This window comes from Montipora capricornis, chromosome 2, assembly GCF_036669925.1.
Source record: "Montipora capricornis isolate CH-2021 chromosome 2, ASM3666992v2, whole genome shotgun sequence".
Classification (NCBI taxonomy): Eukaryota; Metazoa; Cnidaria; class Anthozoa; order Scleractinia; family Acroporidae; genus Montipora; species Montipora capricornis.
In genome coordinates, this window is record NC_090884.1 from 22,560,535 (window position 1) to 22,586,568 (window position 26,034).

The 26,034-nt window shown below is 36.7% G+C and overlaps 1 protein-coding gene and 1 long non-coding RNA gene across 4 annotated transcripts in view; one reads left to right on the forward strand and one right to left on the reverse strand.

Annotated features, from left to right (window-relative positions):
- LOC138039104 (uncharacterized) overlaps positions 1-25,611 on the reverse strand; it is a 27,251-nt gene extending 1,640 nt beyond the window's left edge. Inside the window, exons 1-28 of one of the 3 annotated variants that reach the window (XM_068885282.1) lie at positions 25,195-25,611; positions 24,116-24,199; positions 23,429-23,526; positions 22,015-22,159; positions 21,091-21,186; positions 20,280-20,405; positions 18,390-18,557; positions 17,492-17,635; positions 17,165-17,244; positions 16,645-16,753; positions 15,348-15,412; positions 14,544-14,607; positions 12,904-12,941; positions 12,603-12,668; positions 11,827-11,980; positions 9,828-9,920; positions 8,981-9,061; positions 8,801-8,851; positions 6,646-6,719; positions 6,061-6,151; positions 5,818-5,897; positions 5,398-5,542; positions 5,005-5,091; positions 3,631-3,667; positions 3,060-3,129; positions 2,793-2,870; positions 2,269-2,337; positions 2,141-2,200 (exon numbers count right to left, since the gene is read on the reverse strand). In XM_068885282.1, coding sequence (XP_068741383.1) covers positions 2,143-2,200; positions 2,269-2,337; positions 2,793-2,870; positions 3,060-3,129; positions 3,631-3,667; positions 5,005-5,091; positions 5,398-5,542; positions 5,818-5,897; positions 6,061-6,151; positions 6,646-6,719; positions 8,801-8,851; positions 8,981-9,061; positions 9,828-9,920; positions 11,827-11,980; positions 12,603-12,668; positions 12,904-12,941; positions 14,544-14,607; positions 15,348-15,412; positions 16,645-16,753; positions 17,165-17,244; positions 17,492-17,635; positions 18,390-18,557; positions 20,280-20,405; positions 21,091-21,186; positions 22,015-22,159; positions 23,429-23,526; positions 24,116-24,199; positions 25,195-25,611 — 2,868 coding nt within the window. In that variant the 3' untranslated portion in view covers positions 2,141-2,142. Of the gene's footprint in view, positions 1-2,140; positions 2,201-2,268; positions 2,338-2,792; positions 2,871-3,059; positions 3,130-3,630; positions 3,668-5,004; positions 5,092-5,397; positions 5,543-5,817; positions 5,898-6,060; positions 6,152-6,645; positions 6,720-8,800; positions 8,852-8,980; positions 9,062-9,827; positions 9,921-11,826; positions 11,981-12,602; positions 12,669-12,903; positions 12,942-14,543; positions 14,608-15,347; positions 15,416-16,644; positions 16,754-17,164; positions 17,245-17,491; positions 17,636-18,389; positions 18,558-20,279; positions 20,406-21,090; positions 21,187-22,014; positions 22,160-23,428; positions 23,527-24,115; positions 24,200-25,194 lie in introns of all 3 variants that reach the window. The other 2 variants (XM_068885281.1, XM_068885283.1) reach the window with 2 other exon arrangements.
- LOC138039111 (uncharacterized) lies at positions 633-26,034 on the forward strand. The gene is made up of 3 exons (XR_011130364.1): positions 633-715; positions 15,022-15,094; positions 24,923-26,034. It is a non-coding gene; the product is annotated as an uncharacterized lncRNA (long non-coding RNA).

A 26,034-nucleotide genomic window follows, 5' to 3' on the forward strand; every position in this document is an offset into this window, starting at 1 on the left:
AGACAACCTCCTTGTATTCACTGGGTTCGAGTCAGTAACGAGGAGAAAACAAAGCAAATCATTCGAGACAACGCAGAAAATGAAAGGTAAGTGAACTTTACTGATACGAACGCTGTCAATAAAGTTAGGATGGGAATGTCACCGACAAACTGGAGCACAGAGAGACGATTCTCAAACGATGTTTTATTCTGCTGCAGCACCACGTAGCACTACTCTTTCGCTATTATCTTTACTCCTAACTAAATCCTATTCAAGTCTCTACTCTTTTATATCCACCGAGTAGCCATGTGAGGCCCACAGGAGCTGGGCTAGTTAAGGGTATTTTACAGTTTCGGCGGGAGACTTAAGTCGTTCTAGGTCCGTCAGTCTCCCTGTCTGTTTACTTTATTTTTATATGTGCTGTTTTAATTATTTTCACCCTTTCCTCGGGGTTTTGTGCTGCTGCATTAGATAAGGAATACGTTTCCACATGTTTTTGCCCACTTCTAAAGGATGCTTTTTTAGTGGTTTTTCGTATCTGGCGTAGCACAACTTCTATGAGATTATATTTAACTTTTGTTATTATAGTAGGGTTGTCTTGCATTTGTACGGCTGACTGACACATCCTAAATAAAAAGTTTCACTCGAAGCTCGTTGTAGTGTAGTCAGAATAGTATATCGTCGACAAGACCAACGCAAGTTGAAATCCAGACACGGCCACAAGGAGGGACCACAGGTAAAGATACTTAAATCACAAATACTCATCAAGGTATGACCAAACAAAAACTAAACTTGGACTAAACTAAAACTAATCATGTGGACTACGGAAACTCAACATCAACCGAATAACGAGCACATGTCACGTCATTGTAACGATTATCAATGAACATCATAGTAAGAGAAAGGTTGCGATTTGTAGTTTTATGCGGGAACATGTTCCTCGATTAGTTGAATGAAGCTGTGATCGACAATTGCAAGTTACAACAAAGCATAGGAGATAAAAAAACCTATTAAAATTGTAGTAATCACAGATTAGTAAACTGTACTGATTCCCCAGAAATATTCAGGGAAAGTGGACTTGTGGGGTGCTTTCTGGCACTACGCAGAGAGAACTTGAATCTCCTGTGAAAAGCAGCCGAGTTGACAGATCACAACTCGGTCGTTGCCGACACGAATTGCCATTACATGCGGGGGCGAATTGTAAAGTCCGTTTCCTACAAACACACCACTACACAGCTTTCTAATGTTCTGATAAGTAGCTTTAGTCATATTTGCTAGTGATACTTCGAATCAATTAACACAACTTCAATTACGTTTGAAAAAAAACAGCGAAGAAAACAGCCGTGAAACCAACACACACAACTGCAAAGCACGTGGAAATATGGGGAATTTTTACCGCTTTCATTTGAGCATGCCGGCATTGCGAAACAAATCCGATGTCGAGGCATGACAGATTCACAATCACATCAGATCGAGGTGATGTGCCCATTGGCCAGCCAGTCTAATTCAAGATTGAGTCCAAACCCTGAAATCGCATGGCATCACAATCGATATCCGCGAAACATATTCGGGACATTTGTAAAACGACGACTAGAATGCGTCCTCCTTCGTCGGAACGCAATTATGCCACCTCACGTGGCCTCGCTGGAATCCTTGGGGTTGTCTGCCTTCATAATATATTCCTTAACCGTTACATCAGTCTTGCTCATTTTAGCTTTTAAGTAGATCGTGGATCAACCATGCAAAAACTTGAAGTAAGGAAAATCGATAGGTTCGTACAATTAACATTCACGTCTTGTTTGAGCCTGTTCATATTTTTCTTATAATACACACAAAAAAGGAGATTTTCTTCTTTTCCATGTGAAAGACTATTCAAGAAACCCTACAGACTCTCTTTACCGATTCCTATCAATGTTTCTGGTTGACCTCCTGTCCACTAGCCATAGCTATAACGCTCCCTCCATGTATTATTATAGTTCGCCAGGATTATTATTAACACGTCTTATTCATAAAACAATTCTATTATTTAAAAATTATTTCGTTTTGACTACAATTAGCTTATGTATCAAACAAAGATTTCAAAACGGCGACCATTTAAGAACCAGGTTCAATAGTATTTTTGGTACTGATCAATGTATGCATGAGGAGACGTATAACTTACTTTTAGGTATCTCTTGGGTTACTAATGTTAGGCCGGACAATCACACCGATACTTTTGCTTCTGTTAAAAAAAGCAAACTTGTCAGTTTTCACCTAAGCAAGTAACCAATACCACCCTGTCAGAGTTACCTTTTCCGTGTACTTGTTTTGTTTTCCCTTTTTCTTGGACTCAAAGCTGGGTCAACCTGTACGCCTTTCCTATAAAAAGAGATAAGCACGCAAAGAAATGAAAGTGAACAATAATAAAGCGATCTATGATGGTACTGCTAAGTTACTGGCGCTGTCAGAGGCTTGACTTTCTTAAGACTATGGCCCACAGTCAATTGAAGCCGGGCTTTAGAGTTAACTATACACAGTCTAGGGCTTTCAAAGGGCATCACTGAAAGGAATGACAAACATTGCTAGTATCGCGGATTACAGTAAGTAAATACTAGTCTAAGAGACATGCTTCTCCACCTGTATGTGACGTGAACTGAAAATCTGTTACATTTTCACATTTAATGAATCAAGGATTGTGTTATCTACAGTTTCACTGTAGAAGATGATGTAGTTCTTTTTTAACCACACCCAACCTCATCATGCATGAATGGTTAAGGAATTCAATTCCAAAGAAATCCTAGCTTAGGACTACATATGCATGCATATGCACTCACTCTTCAGCCGCCATCCTCATTTTGCAAAGTTCCTCCACTTGGTCGCGAAGTTCATCTCGTTCACATTCCAAATTTTTACTACAAAAAAGTACAGTACATGTACTAATATAAAGATGATATTCTTTTAAAGCGAAAATGCATTTGAAATAACAACATTAGTACTGAAAAAATGACATTCTGGCTTGGATGCGGCATTTGGGATTCTTATAGCAAAGTATTACAGTCCAGTAGCAGAATGGTTAGGCCCTTACAAAACTCAAATATTACCTTTTCATTTCAAGAGCATTTTTCTCTTTGGTCAATTGTGTAACTTCTGTTTCCAGCTTTGTCTTGACGCCTAGCGACAAACAATACACGAATTTGATCCTCTGGGCTAGTGCAGTCCTGAGAGGGATGACGTTTCGACAAGCTAAACTGGGGAAGTACTTTTCTGAGTCAAGTATCGGTAATGCATACAATTGCTGCATTAGTATTTCACGTAGTATTAGTATTTCAGTATTTCACGACACTCAATAACTTGCCGCTTTTATTGACAAATCTAGTTACAGTATATCCAAGTTTATTACATACTCAACAAAATATCGCGTTTCTGATTGGTCAATGACAAATGAATAAATATAATATAATGTGCAATGCGGAAATTTTTGTTGAGACTATTGAGCTTATACGGCTCTTGCAATTTATAGAGATTTCAAAACATTACTCGTTCTCATAAATCACGAAATACATGAGCGAGGTCATACGATTTCCTTTATATAATCCTTCCCATTAAAAAAAAATAAAGACGTGAATTTTTTGACCACTACCTTCCCATAAATCACCTTTACAAGATACCTACCGAATGGCTCTTTATCAGCCTTTTGACAATACGCAATCTGGATTTAAATGGATAACAGAATTAGTAATAGCGGCAACACCTGCCTTGTGCAAAAAATGCTCCAACAGTTTCCTTCGAAATGACTGCAGAAGGCCTTACACAAAAAAAGACAAAAACCGTGAAAGCTCCCCAAACCCACCTCTAGCCACTATACAAAACTTTCGCTCATCTAATTTTTTTTTTTTTTTTCCAATTAACCCAACTCCCTTTTTCTGAGGGAACTATTGGTATAATAGAAGGGCATTTTTTCCTTAAAGCACTGGATAATGAAAAACCTAAATTTGTGGTGCTAGGAATCCCAAGAAATTCACCTGAGACTTCGCCCTAGTATGAAAATAGCCCAGGCAAGGAAAGAGAAAAATTTCTGTGGGACCATAAAATACAATACATTACATACTTAATTGACCGCTCCCCCATAGGGATTTTTCAGGGCCAATGAAACACAATCAACGAAACAACCGAACACAACAGCAACTGTTAAGAATCCCAACCGGCCGGAGGGAAACCAGTTGGCTACTTGCACGTGCAGCTGGGAAGTTGAACCAGGGACTACCAGGATCAAATTCAACGAGTGGTTAGAGCGGGTCTTGAACCTGGGATCTCCGGATCTCAAGGCAAGCGCTCTAACCACTTGGCCACACTGCCTCCTCCATCATATTAGTTGACCGTTGAACTACCGACCATGCTACCAGCCCAGACCGGAGTCAGCCGTGGATATCGTGGATCTTAATTCGTGGAGATTGAACATGCACAAATTCACTCAAAGGGTCATGGTGGCCGAAACATGATCGGAAATGTCGTGACACTCATTTAAACCGGATGTGACTCTTTTAGTATTTTATTAGTGTTAACCTTTTTGATTGACATTTGAAATCGGAGTAGCTGAAAAGAGAGAGTAGTGAATTTTACTTTTTGTTGAGATCGGTCGGAGAGGAAATGTACGAGCGGATTGTGATTTAAGTAAAAGAACAATTTACGATTCAAGCGAGCTATTTTGTGCCCCACAAGTTCGGTACAATGGTAGCGTATCACTGTTTAGCTCCAGAATTAATTCTAAACGGTAATTTGTAGCGCTTGTGGTTCCCTTTCCATAAGGTCGGGGATTTTTATTTTACACGCTTTAAAGGGCCAAACTAGCACCATTGTAATGTTAGTGAAAATCCTCAATTTGAGGAAAACGATCTATCAGTAAAGTTTAAAAAAATGAATAGCGAACATCTAAAAATAGGCCCCGCGGTGTTAGTACAGCCTGGGACCGAAAAAAAGGAAAATCACGACAACATTTTCGTCGTTGGCTCGGCTAAAATAAATAAAAACAAAATCCCAGATTCGAACCTGTAATGACTGCTTTTGTTTTTCAAAATTGACTCTCTCCCGTTCCAGTTCTCTCTCCACCTCTTCTTCAAACGCCTCTTTAAGTTGCTGCCATTAAAATTGATTAATAAATAAATAAATAAATAAATAAATAAATACGAATACCAATGAAGAAATAAAAATTGACAACTTGCTAGTGCAAGGATTTTGGAACGAACGATGTGTCAGAACTAAAATCGGTTCATGAGCTAACTTATTCACGGCAGGAATGTCGCATGCTCAGTTGTCAAGCTCTTTCTTTCACGGAAACCATGTGATTTTAGAATTTTTCTAGTAAATCTCCTGGTTCCACGTTCAACGTACAAGACATGTAGTGTTACACTTTAAGCAATTTTACTGAAATATCTTTTCCACCTGCATTCCATTTAGGAGGTCCTGAGCGTCTTGTAGCACCGATTCTCTCTCGGCTCTCACTTCCTGAACTCTCTTGTTCAACTGTGTATTTAGACTCGTCAGCTTTTTGATTTCATTATAATCCAGGTGAAAATTTCCATGACTCCTGGAAAAAAATAACGAAGGAAGAGAATGATATTGGACACAATTTCCGCTCCTATTCTGGTTCAATTTAAGGGACCGACTAAGGTTTGACAAAAGGAAATACACATCATTACAGACACTTGATATTCTTGGACAAAAAATGTTTCAAATGCAGCTACAGCAAAAAGAAATGCAAGCTAAGCTTGAGGTTGGTTCGCTGGATCTCCGACTGAAACACAGACACGTTTGACAGAGATAAAAACTTTCATGTATCTTGAAGTCATTGTCAGTCGTTACCTGATGTCACCATCGGACCGTCTTCTTTTCAACCCATGGTTCTTTTGCTGGAGTCGCGGTTTCTCCAGTGTGTTGCATTTCTGCCAGTCAAATAACGTTTGAAACAAATTATTATCGAAGGATATTAAAAGACATGGCAGGTAAAAAATTGTAAGCTAATCCGACACACAAAAGCAGTGCACCGGTCTGCAAAGATCCTAAGGCCTTACGTCTCAAGGGTCAAGAATATCTTACATCCAATACCTGCTGCATGGTGGAGATTTCCGTTTCAAGTGCAATCACCTCCTTGGATCTCCGCATTATCTCATCTCTGAGAGTACAGATCATCTGGCTCCTATGCAGGACAGAGCAGATAGAACTTCACAACCAGAAATCAGATTCAGAATCAGAATTCAGACTCTTTAGTTTAGCAAAGTTCTAAGACGGTGACCTGTTGATAACTGATATGCAGGCTCGACAACGTCATGCGACTCAATGTGACGATACAACTATTCATTGTCATGTATAGGATGATAGTTACTTATCAACGACCGCAGTGTTAACAGGAGTCTTCATGACCTCTTTTCTGAATGTTTTGCTCATTTGTGTGTTGTTGATATTATTGTTTAAGAGAGTTTTTCAAGTCCACCATTAATTTTTTTGTAGTCCAAGCATGCTCTGATTCGACAACCTATGCTAGGAGGATGTAGGATTGTTTTCACTTTAATAGAAAGCAGTCCAATTCCATGCTTGTTTAGCATACGACTCACTCCCTAAAGTCTTATGAAAACGATGAGACGACCATAAGAAAGAAGAAAGAGCAAAATAGGAACTCTGAATAATAATTACCTACTAGCAGACTTTGTAGTGAGGTCAGCATAATCTTTTCTTAACTTGACTAACTCTTGAGCCAATTTCTGCGACTAAAATAACAAAACAACCTGATCACGGCAGGAAAAACAGCATAATTTAACTCAATACTTATAGTGAAATGCAACCATTTGAATTGAACATAGTTATAGAGATACGAACATGAAATAAATAAATAAATAAATAAATAAATATAGACAGTATTAAAACTTTTTGACACTGACTGAACAACAACGCTGAAAATTCTTCACTTTTAATTAACAAATCAAAAAATACTTTAACAAATAACTTATCCATCAAAAATCAAAGGAAATACACGCAAGCCGACGACAAAGACTTAAAACGTGTGCCCTCATATCAACTATTACTTTTGTCATGAAATTGTTTTATTACTATAGAGAGTGATCAACAGGCTAAGATGATATTATCTGAAGCGGTCTCAAGAGCCACTTCAAATTTATCTGCTCATGAGGCTTTCAAGTTTAAATTTTGAACCTGTTTATCACTTTGCAGCAATAAAAACGGGGAGTTACCTAGTTGTTTTTTAGATATCAGAATTTAAAGACAAATTATAGCTGGTTTTAGATGATAATCCCGCTGCTGTAGTAACATAATAGGTCACAAAATTTAGCTCGATCTCTTAAGCTATGATGTTTGTTTCATATTGTATATACAAACGTTGCCGCACGAACTAACAACGAAAAAATGATTGAATGATTAGATTTAGAGAGTGAGTAAACGAACGAACGAATGAGTAAGTAGACGAATGATTGAATGAAGGATAGAACGAACGAACAAAAGGAATGAGTGAATGAATGAAGCTCTATGACAAGCACCACTATTTTTACATTATTAACGTATTTAAAACGTGGTTAATATAACAAAAATGACAAAATGTTTAAAATTGGCTTTAAAGATACGGGAAGCTTTATTTTTAGAAAAGAGTCAACATTTTAAATTTGAAAATGCTCAGGTTACTTCAGTTTTAAGCCTGCATGATAATTAATGAAATTTACGCGTGTAAGTGACAAGGGACTAAATTGGCAAGAATCGGCGAGTTCTTCCAATCCCATAGGATAAGGGAGATAACAATTCTTACCAGTGATAATATATTCGCAAAGATAACACATTTTCAGACCAAATTAAACCAATCAGTCGGCCAGCGCATCACACAGAAATGCGCAAATTATATTATTTTCCAGCTACACACTCGCATAACATTTTTAGATATCACGAAGCTCTTTACAATTCATCGGTTTTTTGAACCAATCATGAGAGCCGTGGTGAGATATACGGGAGACTGAAGCCGAACCACTTAAGTATCGCAAGATCTACACGTAGGTTACCTGAGGACAGACTGATTATGGAAGTGGAATGTGTCCCCTGTAACTCATTGATAGAGCCTATGAGCTGGTCATCTGAGAGTCAAAGACTCGACTGATGATAGAAGCACTGGGATTTTCCACAAACGTGCCTTTGCCTGTGGCACTGTCCAAAAAACCCACGATTTCAAATAATGCTATTGGAATCAAACGTTATCACTGTGGGGTTCTGCCTTTGGTATTCTTGATTAGTTTAAATCATTCATTCAGTCATTTGGGTTAAATGTCCAGTTTCTTTACAAGAAAGCCATTTTAGGCTGTTATGGTTGAAATACTGTCTTTGCAAATTCACATTTATTGTATTTCACCTTTCGTGAGAAATTCAATTATTTCTCTACCAGCTTCTCAATCAAGTCATAGTTCTCTTGAAACAAAACCTTTCACAACAACATGAATTAAACTTAAAACGCATAACTTAAAAAATCTAATAGAAACAGATACTAAACATGAAGAAACCCATCAGTAGAATGTTTAATTTCACAGAAAGGAAAAGGCTCAACATAAATTTCTTCCGTCAAGCGCAAAAGAAATACCTAGTTTACATGTAAAGAGGTTTAAATTTGCCGTCCTATGCTGGAACGTTTATATCTGGGTTCATATTTTTTGCCTCGTAGGATGAAAGTTAGGTTGTGATTGCCTTCAGAAGAATATGTTCTATTATTTAAGGAAAAACGATGAGAATTGGTATGGGGAGGCGTGTGCAGAAGAAGTGCTATCTTTATGATACTGAAAAGATTAAAAACAGACCCCACCTGTTGCTTCTCTTGATGTAACTCTTTTCCTCGATGTTCAAATTCTTTTTCCTAAACAAGAGACGAAGAAAATTAAGGCACTTATGTCCAGCAATAAAAAGGGTAATCGACACCTGGGAAGAGAAACCTCCTCGCATGTTTTATAGTTTTTTAGTATTCCCATACAGATAACTTAATTACCTTCTCCTCAAGCATGTGCCAAACTTTGCTGAGTTCTGATTTGACGGTTTGCAGTTCAAGATAAACTTCATCAAAGGACTCCTAAATAATTGAACATAGAAATCTCTATTTCTCACACAAACCCAATTACAGGGTACTTTGTTGATTTTGTACAATTCATTTTTGTACAACGTGCGTGGCTGGCACTGTGGTGACAGCAGTTGCGTCCCATAAATGTGGCCCGGGTTCAATTCCCAGACTCAGCGTCATATTTGGGTTGAGTTTGTTGGTTCTCTACTCTGCACTGAGAGGTTTTTCTCCGGGTACTCCGGTTTTCCCCTCTCCACAAAAACCAACATTTGACTTGATTTGCGCTAATTTGTTGATTTCAGTGTCCTCGACTTGTGCTTCACCCCTATAAAACTAGACACTTAATAAAGTTCCCTTCCGTTCGTTCAAACAAGATGGAATAATTGCAAACAAACTACGACTATCACGCAAATGTTCATTTTTCCGTGACTTTTCAGGAGCGTTGCCTCTTCGTTGCTAAGGTGATTTCAAAATGAGTAATTCTGAGTGTAGCCAGCAAGGTGCGACGTGGGAGTGGAATCGATATGGGCATTATCATTCTTGCACTATTTAACCGGGGCCAATGGAAGATATTGTTTTCCTAAATTCTGCTGATTCGTTAAACGGGTTTATTCTTCATCCGACAAAACTAGCCTTAAGGCAAGGGACGATCGCTGCGGTTCACCCCTTAGTAACCGAGAACCAAAACAATAAAATAAAGAAATAAAAAAAACAGCAGTGTTAAGTAGTCAATCATGATTGTATTGCGAGTGACTATGCAGGGGGCCTCCTTATTTACCTTGAATTCTTCACGAGTCTTTCTTACAGCCTCTTCTTTCTCTTGTTCAATCTTGTTCATGATATCATCTGTGCTTAATTCTGTTTTCACGACCTAAATTCAGTTCAACAAAGTTCGGATATCGCCAAAAATGTCATGTGCTTCCAGAAGACTTTTGCATTTCAATAAAGAACCTCTTCCGGTAAAAAAAAATAATATTTCTCCTGTGAATAAGGTCTCGTGTTACTTATGGACGGTGCCTACTAATTAAAGATATTTTTGCCCCGATGTGTGATTATGCAGGAAATGTAGATCTTAACAAGTGTTATTGAAATCCAAAAAGAAAATTGGGGGTAACCACGCATTTTTCAAAGATAATTCATGCATAATATTTGTAAAAAGCTTTAAAATACAAAGCAATGTATGGCGTTCTTTCTGAAATTGAAGCTTAATTATCTTTCAAAAATGCATGGTTACCCCCAATTTTCTTTTGGGATACTAAGAGTACTTACTAAGATCTACTTTCTCCGGATAGTTTTAAACCGCGCAAAATATCCCTGTACTAGTAAGCATCACGGATAGGAAACCCGAGTATCTCGAGATGCGCAGAACGTATGCGCAATAAAAATAGTAGGCACCGTCCTTAATATACTTGCATGTAGGGTAACTAAACATAGCTGATGTAGTCAATGAAAGGTTGTTTGTCGACATTTTCATGCGAACAAAAATTCATCAATAGGAGTGCAGGGGTCAACGCCAGGAGGTTGTGTGTCCAAGGGCTGGCGATGGAGAATCTGCGAGCCAGCGAGTCATGCGAGTCTCGCATTTAAGTCTACGCACCCATTTCAAACAGCGCTCTTAAACAGTATTTAAGTCTAAGCACCCATTTTAAAACGGTTGGCTCGCATGGCTCGCACATTGTCACCACTCCCAAGTGCTGCTCGCATGATGGGATTCCTTCTGGGTCATTCCTAGTTCAACTCATTAGCTGTGCAGATAACTAACTATACAGCCCACTATATTCAACTGGTTATTTATCACATTATTTTTATTTTTTTCTCAGTGCGTGAGCGGGCGGAATTCTGCGAATCCTGCGATCTGATTGGCTCTGGGAGCGGGCGGAATTTTTGCGATCTTGCCCGCCAACCCAGGCGGAATCCTAGCCCTGGTTGTGTGAGGTTGTCTAATGACCTTAAATTTCCTTTTTTTGACACCGAATCCGTTTACATACAGAAGTAAGCGTTTCAAAACAGATTTTTATTGGACAAGAGGCGTGGAAATAGAATTCAATTTCTGTTTGAAATGTTCAGTTTGTAAGTCGCTTACTGCATTTGCTATCAAGCGTGGTGCGAGTCAACAATTAAAAATGTGATTTCAGAGAGGAAGAGAGAGAGAGAGAGGAAAAAAATAATAAGTTGTTTACCAGGGAAGGGTTGGTCCTTATAGCGAAAAACTGTGTTCTCGGTCTTGAAAAAGCTGCCCTCTGCGGCCTCGGGCAGCATTTTCAAGACCTCGGTCACAGTTTTTCGCTATATGGACCTCCGAGCTGGCAAATAACATATATATCATTATGGTTATTATTGCTATTACCCTAACAAGGGAGAAAGGCTCACGGAATGATTATAGAATTTGACTTCCACCAATGTGGCCTGCGATCAATTCCTGGACTTGATGCCATACATCATACACAGCTCAAGTTTGTTTGTTCTCCACTCTGATGAGAGAAGCTCTCCGCTGGGCACTCCACTTTTCCCCTCTCATTAACAAAGTTTCATTTCCTCTAAGTTGTTGATGTGTAGTCTTCTTAAGAATTATTGAGGTGATCAATATTAATAGTGCAATCATGTTCGGCTGTCCATCCTTGACACATTATTATTATTATTATTATTATTATGATGATGATGATGATGATGATCATCATCATCATCATTATTGCCGTCCTGGAAAAATACAAACTCAGAATGATTTGTCCCTATTACAACCATCTAACCACAGGCCAACCACACTAAACCTAACACACCTTGGTAGATTGCAATTCAACCCTCAGCTGCATGTTTTCTGCATTAAGCTCTGAAACTGACATTTCCAGTTCACTTTTCTGAGAAGTCCACATCTCTTGATCCTTCTGCAACTTGCGTACTTCAGATATGAGGTCATTCTTCTCTGATTCCAGCCTTTTGTGACAAATAGATGAAAACACTTTTCACACCGGGACTTGCAAAAAAAATGACACCTTCAAAAATAACTTACCAGCTAAACAACACCAATTTAAGAAAAACTGTCACATACCCTAAGCTTATAATAACGTGAAATAAAATTATTCATTCACATTTGTTAAATGTCACAACTTTTGCATGCCTATCTACAAGTCAAAAAACAAAATCTCTATGATTTGCTTACTTGAAGAAAAACTGTCCTGTTGCTTTTTCCAACTTGACAACTACAAAAATTCCTATTTATCTTTTATGATTATACTGTCATGAAACCAGTTCAATGTGTCACTTCCAAATTGCCTCAAGTTGCCCTCGTCTATCTTGTTTCTGGGGTACATTAAAACGTAGCTGGCATTACAACAATGTATTGTAAAAAAAATAATAGATAGTGGGTTAGCTTGTGTACATCAAGTTTCAATGGATTTATGATTTAGTGGGTTGGCTTGCTGTGATAAAAAAAATTGTTACAAACATAAGCATCAATACTTGATTTGAATCATAGCTATAGGCTTCACTGAACTTGCAAATAGCCAATATTATTATTTATTAGCTTTTTGCTCCTCAATTTAATTTGCACCAGTACCTTGTCACTGTTTCCTTGATTTTGTCCACCTCATCTTGCAAACAATGAACACTCTTTTCCTGTGGACTGAATGAATTGAACAAATTGTTGTTAGGCTTGTCAATCCATTAGAAGAGTTTAAACGAATCAGAACATTAATTACACTGCCTTAATTCTACCAAATAAACAAAGATGAATTTTTATCACATAAATGCATGCACATCAGCTGACCAGCTAAATGCAACTTACAATAAATTAATAATTAATTTAGTGTTGTATGCCAAAATAAAATAACTTCAAGCACCAAATGTTCTTTTCTCACCTTCCAGTGGTTGAATGAGATAGTTCCTTTAGTTCTTGCTATACGAAAGTAAACACACAATAAAACAAGTTAATCACTAATAACATTTCATGAAAAAAAGGCTATTGCTTGCTGTCAGTCCACATGATCAACAGACATTTTTTTCACCAAAAAAAAAAAATTTGCATGATTTTTGATTAGAGGGGTCATTTCCCAGGGGATTAACGTTCCCCTCAGTTATTTAAAGACCCTGAGTGTTGGTCTGGCCTGAGTTTTCATCCTGTGACCTCCCCCACAGTAGTCCGATACCCTACCAACTAAGTGAACCAGTCAGTAATTCAAACCGCTGAGGGTATGTCCAGTTATTTCCGATGTAAACCTGACTCCAAAATGTAGTCTAACCATAATGGATTCATTTCACTAAGCGACTACATGACACAGTTAATTCTTGTCAGAGCCCACAGATAACACTTGCTTACCATAGTAAGTCAATGAAGGAGCTTCAGGGGTTGTGGCTTCAAATCTCATGTGGGACTAAGATTTTAACAAGTTCCATTTGGAGATCATCAGTGTATCTTTTCTATTTATTGTGATACCATGTTTACTCGATTAAAACCTTCCTTTAATATTTAATTGTAAATGACATCCTCCAATAAATTTTGTCGTACAAAGGATAAAATATTGATTAGTGTTCCCCTCGGCAAAAGGCTGCATTTAATTTTTTACCATCATCAATATTGGAGTTAATCAAAATAATAATTCTCAACCAAACGTGCTGGGCTTAGTCACAAAATTATATTCAGCTTCAGTACAACCCAATCAAAAACATTCCTTGACCATATTAGGTACAAAAGGTATATAAACTGATAGCCTGTGTCTGGTGAGCCAATGAAAATGCTGGAAATCTGATATCTGTATTTCAGTTTTTAATAATAGTATTAAATATTATCAAAACAGTGGATAGCGCTGAACGCACACGCTGATTGGCTACTCAAACTCCGCATATCCATCGCTATTCACCTCTGAGCAATTCACGTGGAATTTGTTCCCGAAAATGTCATGTAATCTTTGAAGAAATAAATGAATTAAAATCATCTTTTTGTGCCACATTATCTCACTGTTTTTAAGTATATACCTCAGTGTCAGTGGCTAGTGGTGGATATTAATTTTACCGAGCCACTCAGTAAATATCCACTACTAGCCACCGACACTTCAGTGAATAGTTGCTAAATAACTATTATATACTAGTTATAGCTGTCGCTAAAGTGCCACGAGCCAAGCTTGCGTGATCTGGTGGCTGCAAACATCACGCGGTGTACTCGTGCGGCACTCTCATTGGTTATCGCTACGGTCAACATTTCATCGCTTTGGTCTACATTACAGCTTTTGGTCTACATTACACTCAAATTTGAAGCGCTTCTGAGATTTCGTCTGCCTAAAAATCTTCTCGCGGCTCTATAAGCTGCCGCCTCGCCAGGCCTTCTGTCTTCAGAAGGCCTGACTCGTTGGCAATTAACCCATTGACTCCTGGGAGTGAGACTCAACAGATTTGACTCTGTATAACGCCAGACGATTTTACTCATCAACTGGGGTCATCCTGGAGTGCCTCAGGGAAGTCAATGGGGTAATACTATAAAAGCATAAGTACAGTATTGCTTTACCTTCAAATCATTTGCTTCTTCTTTTTGATACTTTAACATGTTCTCAAGTTCTTTATTCCTTTTACTAAAGATAAAAAAAGTACAGTACAAAACCTGCTGCACTCAGAACACTAAAAACACCCAAATCATTCATTTTGTTGCTGCATGTAAAACAAGGCAAGTTATAAAATGTAAAATATGCCACAAAGGAACTTTAACTAGCCAAACACCTTAAAGGTGCTATGCCACATTATTTTAAGGTCTTTTAGGGAAATCTTTACTTTATCACAGAAATTACCCTTACATGTACATGAACAATAAGATCATTCTAAATTAAAACAACCTTAATAATTATTAACCCATTGACTCCCGGGGGTTCCCCATTGACGAGTAAAATTGTCGGGCCTTAAAGAGAGTAAAATACTAATCTTCAATCGTGTCCATTTGTGTCCATCCAACCAATCCAACCATGTTAACTTATATTGTTCTTTGTTAAAAGGATATGGGGAGATTAATATGTTCCCTGATGGGAGTTCTCATATGGATCATAAGTTTTAGGAATACATGAAAAGGTAAGTACCTATAATTTATGCAATATTACAAGTATTGCATGAGAAGACGACAAGGGAAATAAATCATAATCATTATGACATGTACAGTACAATAACACTTTAATAAATTAAACAAGAACAAGTAAAAATAATTATAATAATTACCCAGCAAAGCCATGTGTAAAATCATCCATAACAAACTACGTAAGCTTATCTGCATGGAATACTGATCAAGACATGCTGATGATACAAATTTGATGTCACAGTAAATTACCTGATTGAGTCAAAACTCATTTTAAGATTGTCCTTTTCCATTTTCAATGCCTTGGACTTACTCAACTGCTAAAAAAGAACATTGAAACAGTAACTGTGAGATTTGACACATAATTCAGTTTTCCAAACTGTGAGCTAGCAAGCAATTTGAGTAACGCATGTTACTGTCGCATATTGTACAAACTCAATCATTCCCAGGGAAGGTCAGAACATACTTTATACTTTTCAATATCTATACATTGTACACTTTTTAACTTTTAACTTGATAATAGTGTTGAGTCAAATTAAAATAATGCCAGCTTTTTAAAAGTATTTTGAACATTTTAAAAGCATCTGATATCATTATCAAAACCCATAAGTTTTGTTTAATTGCTAAAAGAGGATCAAATCATGAAAACAATTTTATAAATAGTTATTATTGATATGCTCACAAGAATAAGATAAATTTTAAAATGGCTAGCACAGCAGCAAAAAAGAAAGCTTTGAAACAACAATATTATTATTTGGTTTTGTCCTTTGATTATCTAGACTTCTGTACCTTTAACTCACGAAAGCCATAATTACAAGAGATGCAAAATAATATAATTATATTAACATATAAATCAAGAAATAATTTACTCCAATCATTTGTTCTTTGACATTCCAAGTATTCATTTCTTGTTGATTGAAAGTATAGCTCTTTCTCAAAACTCATTAAAAGTCCATTTTTTGCCCATCACGAACTGAATAATGACAGAATCAGCTGCATGTAAAACAAAAGCATGACAATGGCATGGTTGTGATTTGTAAGAATTTTTTTTTTGCCTCTGCAAGGTTTTGGCCCAGCTAGACAGCACAACCCAAGGAGGCAACCTAGAAGTTCCCACCAAAAAGGATAAATGTATAGATTGGTAGACATTGTAAGGGAATCAATCTTGATTTGCTCAAACGGGAACACAAGGTGGTATTGTTATTGCTAAAAGGGGCACACAAGTGGTATTGGTATTGTTCTACACGACTGAGGTGTTTTAGGAGTCACAAAGAAGAAACTCACAAGAAGAAGCAAACTGCTGCCCGGGTTAGCAATTATTGAAAAATCAAACATTGAAGTAGCTAGATCTGACGCAAATCGAGTTACCTGGCTCAGAAATGGATTTTGTCCGGAGGCAAATCAGAAACAGGGGCGATGATTTGTCAGACGCAAATTAAATCGGAAACAGGGGTGACATGTTCAGCAAATAATTTAAACCTCAACTGTCTTCTATACTATCTTAGGCAGGGACAGATGTAGTGAAGTCACTATTACTAGCTAAGTTTACCTGATTAGTGAAAGCATCTTCTTGCATCTTCACAAACTGCAACTGTCTTTCTAAGTTTTCCTTTTCTGTTTTTAACAGTCTGTTTGCCTTACCAAGAGAAGACAGCTGACTATTTGGTTGAGGGTATGAAAAACAGAATTAGCAAAAAATCATCAAGAATTATGAAAAAATTCTGGCTCATTCCTAGCTCGACACTCCTTAAAAATGCCTGTTCATTCATCTGAGTCTTTTGACATTGACTGATATTATTAGTTTTTATCACGAAAGGAATTTTGTCTATGACATTACTTTCTTCCCTTCTTAGACTTTACAACAATGTCGAAAAATTTGAACCTGATGTGAAGGGAATCAGTTTAAAACATTGTTTAAAATTTTGCCAATGGCACATACAAGTATATAATGTAATACTATGTAGAGGACAAAAATCTCAGGAAACATTCTCTTGTTATTTACACATCACCTAATTTTCTGGGGTGCCAAGAAAGGTTTCCTTGCATTTCCTCTGAATCCATTTACTCACCTTTCCAACTCTTCACAATGACTTTTACTAACAGTGACCTTTGATAGAAGATCTCCATTCCAATTTTTTATGCTTTCCATCTGCAAAAGAGTCAGTCAATAATGATGGGCTGCATAACAGATTATGAGTCACATTTATTTTCAAAGCAGGCACCCATTTATGAGTAAAATCACCAGGCATTGGACAGAGGAAAGGGCCAATGCAATTTCACTGAGTTGGCAGTCCATGTATTCAAGGATTCTTTCATTCAATGAATCAGCACGTCACTTGGTACAAGTAGTTGTGTCAATATATGCAGCATCAGTCAACAATATATTTATGCGTTACCTGGTCTGTTCTAGAGGGCGTCGGCATCTCCTCTTGGTTTGGACTAACATCCTTTGACCTGTGATCCATGGAACCACCAGACTTCTCAAGTTTCTGAAAAGCTTCCTTCACATAGGTTGACTCTTCTATGAGAAGATCATTGACCTAATAAACAGAAGTGTTCTTGTTATCACATTAAAAAATTGATGTCAGTTTTTTATGCATCTGTCCTGATATTGATTATGAATTTCGTCATAACATTGTCAAAGTAGCCGCAGACTACTTTAAAAAACAGAGGGGTCAAAATTAAGTCAAAACACGAGAAGAAAGTGAGACAAAAATGCGAGAAACTTCTGACGCGAGCAATATTGCATCATCATCGCATAAATTATAAATTTACAGTATGTGTCTGTCCGCTTATTGACAATAAAAATTAAGCCAATGAGTGTGCAAGATTTTTGCAGTCGTTGTAAAATATTATATAGATGATGAACCAGTACATTGTACAATGGCCTCACTAACTGTCAAGGGTAGCTGCTTGTCAAGGAAAGAGTGTCAGTAGGTTCATTCCAGTTGCAAGCTACTCAACAATCTGGACATTACCCCAGTTGAGAACATCCAAACACATAAGAACTGGCTGCTATCCAGCAAACATTTTAATATCCTGCACCAATCCAAGTGGAAGCAATACATGTAATTGTAATAATTATTATTTCCCCCCTCCAGAGAATACTACATCTGTCAATAATTGTTTGATCTGCAAAAAACAGTACCACTGCAGTCACTGGATAGAAGACCATCCCTCTGTACATGTACAGTTCTACACACATTTTGTGAGTAACCAGGCATATGTACATGAAATGACAACTTAGCAATGCAGCATGAGTAAATGTTCAAAAAATGTTCATCTTTTTCTCACCATTTTTAAGCAAAGCCTCTCCTGAATTTCCCTTTGCAGTCGTTGATCTTGATTGGCTTTATCTTCCAGCAAATGCTCCTGTTCTTTGATAAGATTATTGTAGTTCCGCTGACGATGTTGTATTTCTTCTTCCAATACAATCACTTTTCCACACTCAATATCGCGCTCCTAAAAGAAGAGATACTGTTAAAGTTAAAATTAATCTCCTTTAAAACAATAATGCAAGTGTGCTATACAAATCAATGCAATCTTAATTAGATTTGCAAATGATAATAATGATAATAATAAACTTGTATAGCGCCGATATCAATAAAGCTATTTTCATCAGCGCTTAAAACATAAAACTACATAAAACCTACTAAAACATATTAATAAAATTATGAAAAAGCTTTCTGAAATAAAAATGTCTTGAGTGTCTTTTTAAAAGATGCTATTGAGGGGCTACTCCTGATAGCATAGGGCAGTAAATTCCATTGTTGAGGAGCGGCAACAGCAAAAAGATCGATCTCCTAAAGTTGTTAAGGTCTTAAATTTCACAGGGTTTAGTAGCAGTCCATCACAGTCGGAGCGTAACTTGTATTTACATGCTTCTTTAAGATTAATAAGTTCTTGGAGATAAAAAGGCACTAAGCCATTGATAGCCTTATACGTTAACAGTAATATCTTAAAGTCAATTCGAAATTTAACGGGCAGCCAGTGCAGATTATACAGCAGCGGTCTTACAGATTATACAGCAGCGGTCTTGGATTCCTGAAAAATTAACCTAGCTGCAGCATTTTGAACCCTCTGCAGTTTATTAAGCTGATAGGTTGGCAGGCCATAGAGCAGGCTGTTGCAATAATCGACGCGGCTTGAGACAAATGCGTGAATAAGCGTCTCAGTGGACCGCCTAGAAAGATATTTTCTAATTCTTCTTATATTATACAAGTAATAAAAAGCATTTGAGCAAGTATTATTTACATGAGAATTCATTGAAAGAGTCGAGTCTAACCATGCCCCCAGGGGATGCTAAGGGATCTGTAGATCACTTCTGGAAATCTAGTTTAACTTAGTTAATCCCTTGGCCTATAGTATTTTATTTTGTAGTAAAATTTATTTTTCCGTACATATGGCACAAGATAAATACATATAGTTCCAAAGACAAATGATGTTGATGCCTGTATAATAATTCCCTTAGTAATGTGTTTCACTCAATTCAATTGCAAAACCACACTGTGTACATTTTAAGAAAAATGTTCAAGTTCTTGAATGAAGGAATAAAAAATGTTGTTTAAAGATAGAAGACACAAGGCTGCTGCCTAGTAAGGAAAATTTCGGAGGGCCCTTCGGGCTTCCAACATTAAAAGTTAGTAGCCCAAGTCATTTTTTCAAGAGCCCAGAATTAATTAATTCCAGCTGGGATCAAATTTACAAGAAAGTGAGGATGAATCAAGTAAGGTGCCCGTTTGGGCTACTTGTTCAGAAATTTGGTCGCCCGCGCTCGCAAATAAGGCGCCCCAGGCGACCGGGCAACCGTTAGGTAGCAACCTTGAGACATTCCTTTTCTGGATAAGAATAGCATTATTTAAGTTTCAGTAATACTGGTAAGCCACTTGCTCATTACCTTAGTGGGACAGTGTGTTTGCAAAGAGTAAAAAGCACAAAGTCACTGTAAGTTGTACACATAATAACAGGCACATGGGCCTGTATTTACTTCTGCAAATAAATCGTTACTACTGCTAATAAGTAAATAAATAAATAAATAAATATTACCTAATAAATCTTAAAACAGGTCAAAGGTTGCATTTCACTCTGATCCTATACAGTATCTACAAAAATGATCAGCTTTCTGTCTCAGTTCACTAGTATTTCAATTACTTTCTTTCACGCAAAACCTAATGAGCAACTTACCATTCTGATCTGTACAATTTCCTGACTCAATGTCTCTTGAATGCCCTTTGCCTTTTCTTTCGCTTTAACACTTTCTAACAGCTGATGCTTCATAACTTCCTTTTCTTGAAGGGATTTTTGATAATCCTATAATATCCAAAAAAAAAAATTAAGCTTTTTACAGTTTGTTATCACCCACTTAGTAATTTAAAGCTTTAAAACAAAGTTCACGTTAAGTGATGCATGCAGTGCACACTTAAGTACACACATGCAAAGAAGCAGAGGAAACCCAGCTCAAACTCTTCTTGTACAAGTTACCATACAACTAAATAACATTCACAGGGTGCTCTGTGGATTTTTCAAGATCAATAAAACAGGTGAGGGGGTGGGGTAACACAAAATGTATAGATGTGTTAGCAATGGGCGAGAAGACCACAAGGAGCTAGGCTAAGTTCTGAACCACAAAAAATCCCCTGCTGGTCTGTGGACCCTACAATGTCATACACTTGTAGGTGCATGTAATGCACCCATGAAAGGGATCATCATGATGATAAACTAGTTGCTTGATAATGGACAAAGGGACAACTGAAAGATCAGAGTCCTAGGCAGGATTCCATCTCACTACCTCTGTAACACGGATTAGATCCCCATGCAATGAGGATGTCCTGATTTTTCAGTTGTTCTTTTCCATGTTTTTACATAACTTCATTAATTTTTTAGGAAACAGAGCACAACTCAACAGTGAAACACAGGGTACCCCTTTGCATTGCATAGATTGTTCCCAACAAGCCTTAGCTTGCTAAGAGGACACCTAGCTGTCATTTGCTGTCACCTTTTTAAGTTGCTTGAGCTGCCTGCTAACATCACTATCATGTTGGTCTTTACTGATCCTCAAACAACTCAACTGTTTTGTGAGTCCTTTGTTCACCTGTTTATTTCAAAATGTACTTGTTGAGATTCAAATTTTTTCCTTTGTTCAATATTTTCAAAACCACTTCAATTTTGATTTCCCTTAAAATTGTTTCAGCTTATGACAACGAATATCAGACAAAAAAAAATCAAAATTGAACTGCTTCGAAAAATTTTAAACTACGAAAAATATTGAACTAAAACATATACTGAACATGAAATTAAAAATAAATCCAAGACAAATTAAGGCATAACTAATAAATAATATTATAATTGCATAAACAATGAGAGACAATTAAAGGAGCTTTATTATAATTATTATTGATTATAATTATATTAAATATGAATAACCTATTGTCAAGAACAGTATATTCTCATAGCAGCAGCTGCAGGTTGAGAGATACACGTACTTAGTTTTAGCAACAGAAAAACCGTAAAACTAGCGCTTTAGAAATTCAAGGAATAAATTTAGTTTTTAAGTTCCAACTTGATATCTTGTCCATTCACTCAATCAATCAATCAATCAATAATTATTATAAACCCATTCACACCTCAAATGAATGTGTCACTTTCAGGGGTTATTAATCAATATGTTACCATTAGAACCACCACTATAAAGAAGTTTGAGAATATTCTAGGTTGAAGACTGTTTCATCTCATGCTGAATTGGCATTAACTATATTTTAAGAAACTGCATGTTCCTATTTTCACATTAGCCAGATTTTGGAAAAATATTTCCCAAGCTCTTCATACACAAGGAAATGCTTGCTATACATGCAGTAATAACATACCGGTATTTGCTAATGCACAGCAGGATCTACTAACAATAAATCAGGTGCATACCAACCTCTTGTAATTTTTCATTCTCTTTTTGAAGAGTAGTAGCATGATTTTGCATTTCCTGAAGGGCAGCCTCCTTTTTTTCTGACTCAGTTTGCAACCCATTGTGCTTTGCAGTCAGTACTTGCAGTGCCTTATCTAGATCATTTAGCCTTATAGAAAGAAAGTAAAAACCCATCTCTTCATTCTTGAGGCTACTGTGACAATGACAGCCAAATAAGTTTAAACCCTGCCTAAAGTTAAATATGGTGATAACTCATGGGGCGATCTAGTAAAGCCTATTGTTCTGAATATCAATTCTTGCCTTTGACTGCAGGAGATCATGCACATCTGAATAAGCTTAGAGTGGTGTACTTTCAATTGGAGGAAGGGATGCCAAGAGGTGGGATAAAGTAAGGAGGGAATTGGCTACCATTTCGGAATTCAAATCATGCACAAGTATAGGGAAGTGACTCAAGCAATGTCATCTCAAGTACTCTACAATGACAAACTGAATTGAAAAAATTGCCAGAAATGAATTACCGTAATTACTTGTGTATAATACACACTTTTTTCCCGCTAAAACAGCTCCGAAAATTGACATGCGTACATGTATTATACACAGAATCCTTTGTTTTAGACTCACATCTCTCATTAGCATATAAAGAAAGACACATTGCTTTTAAATTGAAAAGTAAAAGGCTGAACCTGAATAAAGACTTAACAATTTACATGTAGACCTGCTAATAAATTAATCTTCTTATTTGTAATAAATAAAAACTGATCAACATAGCCTTCTCTTCTGAGCGATTAAAACATGTGTACAAACAACAAGATGATCTTTCCAAAGACAAATCTTTCACGAGAGAACGTTTCATTGCAACTCCAAAACAGAGTTATAAAGGTTTCAGTGTTTAAACTATTACATACAGGTCCAAACAAGTGTGATTAGATATCCAAACACACATGTTAATTAGGCTTTACTTTACTGTTGCAATTAGTGGAACAAATTTTCTTATCCAGAAAATGAATTTTTTCATGCAAGTTTTGCATAACATTTTCTGCTTGTGAACTTTTTGTTTCAAAATGCACAGTCCGAAACAGGGTGTATGAGTATTATACACGGGTAAAAATGGTAGCCCTAAATGGAATAGAAAAATCACCTCTATAAATTTAAAAGGAAAAAAATGCAGAAAGCCCACACAATAGTAGAAAATAATTCAAATTTATATGAAGCATTAAAAAAACTCACTTGGATAGTCCAAACTTCTTGCCACATTTTAGTAATTAAGTTTTTTTCTGTGATATGTATTTATAGTCTAATATAGTCAGTATTAGAGATTCTTATTTAGTTACTGTAAATAGGATAACTTAGAAGTTAACAAATGAAGTTTCTAAAGTTCTTCAAAAAACCCAAAAACGTGGATTCCTTGAGGGCTCACCTTGTAAGGAAGTGCTCTCGCGACTTCAAGCTGTGTGATTTGAAAACCTCAAATGTCTTCCTTTCCTTTGTTATAGAGTCAACCTCTTTCTGCAATCCCTTAAAAGGTTAATCACAATTAGTTTTATCAGATACAGGTACAGTGTATAACCAAGGTCAGATTAATCTAATACTATAACAATGTACTATTGGCAGCACATTAGGATTGATCATTGAATGATAAATTATGGTAATATATTTCTTTCTGCAAGTCTCAAACATTGACAAAATATTCTTTTAAATCATAGGGGAAATGTTGTTGACAATAGTGGAAACAACTTATTCTCTTCACTTAAAGATGCTAGTATTCAATTTTTCATTCAACTTATCTCCAATAACATTACTGCATACCACAAATTGAAAAACAATTGTACCGTGTAAACAAAGGCTTAATATTGGTAATTCTATTGCAACTGATACATTTGCCATGACATTGAAGGAAAAGGTCCGAGCAAACCTATAAACAAAACCAGGAGTTGTAAAACAAGAAAGAAAGAATCTGGGACCCAGAATTGGGAAGTCAGAAACAATCTAAAACTTGTTCCCAATTCCAGTTTCTGGATTCCAGGTTTTCCCTTCTATTGAGCTGCAATAATATTATAGATGGACATGGGTGTACATAATTATGAGTACATGAAAATTTACATACCTCTTGCTCTGCACCAAGGCTTTCCAACTGCCCTCGCAAGCAAGATATCTCACTCTTGCCTTCTACAAGCTTTTCTGCTTGGTTCTATTTTATCATGTTTTCAATTAAGAAAAAAGACATTTTTTTTTATTTTTGTGAAAAACTACAAGCTCACATTTGAAAGAACGCAAGTACACTATCACATTAAAAATAAAAACATTTGTAGGTAAAATGTGTCAAAAATTGAACCAATTGTATTCCAACTGATTGCCAAGGCTAATGTACCACCGACTGATCAAAGAACCCACACACTATTCACAAAAAGTAGGGTATGGAGTTTCCAGCATTGTGGTCTGTCCTCTGGGGTATATCATGGTTGGGAGCCAGGATAAATGCTTGGAGATACTTAGCTACACCAAGTTACTCTCAAATCCAAGGGTATTAAAGAAATAGGTGATGATGATGATGATGATGATGACCAATGCATTTATTTGCTTCAATAATTAAAATACAGAAATGCACACTCCACTATTCAAGGGTTGAATGCAGTACTATTATAGTGATATTATTGTAAGCTATTAATTTTATCAAATCGATATCACTGCCAGTATACATAACTGTACATGTACGGCCTTCCCAGAGAACTGCTGCTGGTCACATACACTGTACCTGTACCACTTCTTGGACAAAAGAGCAGAAAGTGGTATTTACAGTATGCAAATACACTAGTCTCTTAAAGGTTTGACACTAAAAAAGGAAACTCAATTAATTAACCTGGTACCAGGTCAAAACTGAGAATCATTGATTTTCTTAATTTCATGTTTGCAGTCAACAAGCATGATCGACTTTTTGCTTTGTATGCCTGAAGAATGAAGTGATGATCTCAGTTCTCAGTGGAACATCCAGTGAGCAGTCCAAGATGTTTCAGTGTCTACAAGATGCAGAGTGCAGCCGAGCTGACACTTAGCTGGCAAATCCTGGAAATCCAAACTTTCTTGACCTGTAAAAGTGACCAGTTATAAATCTCTTCTTACATTGTACCTTTTCACATACAAAGATATAAAGCAACTGACCAAAGAATTATAATCATGATAATCTACCTGTATGGTCAGATGTGCCTCTCTGAGCTTTTCCAACAAAACTAGTCTTTCACTCTCATCAAATGAGCTTTTTAAACTCCTTTCAAAAACTCTTGGAGAATTGAAGGAAGTTCCCCACGGGTTTACATCATGATTTGAGAATGATGAGTTGTGTCTCACTTGATTTGAGTTACTGTCAAAGCCCAAGCTTGAATACCCTAAAGCTTCACTATTTTGTATATCTGAAGTACTTTGAGCAGACATTCTAGATGAATATCCACTGTCTGTGAGGTGATCTAGACCATTTTTGCTTCCATACTTTGTCTTGTCAAACCACTCAGTTGAGAGTGACGTTGGACCACTGTAGTGTACAGGGAAGTTGAGAGCTTTTCTTAGAGTTTGTACTTCCATGCTAATGTTACCATGAGGGTACGTCATCCTGCAAAGAAAATCAATTATTATTTGAGGTCCATTAGTTTTTTGAATATTTAGAGTTTCATTACCAAGTTCTAGACAAGAGACTGAAGTTAGGGTCAAAAACCTGACACTGGACACATGACCCAAAATTAGGAACCAAGATAAAATCTTGTAAAAAACACAAATACCCCACCTATAACTCCTTTCAATAATATTATTTAGTACTGCATAATTACATACTTTTTTTAGGTGATTATTGAAAATTCTCTGCGCTCAATGGCTGCCATTGAGATTTTTCAAAATGCAGCTTTTCAAAATGGCCACAAGCCGTTTTGTCCAGGTGAAAGATGAAGAAACTATTGCAGCAGCTTTTAAGAAAATGCATATTAATTTTTTCAAATGATCACCTATGTAAATTTTGTATTAAAACAATTATTCACCTCA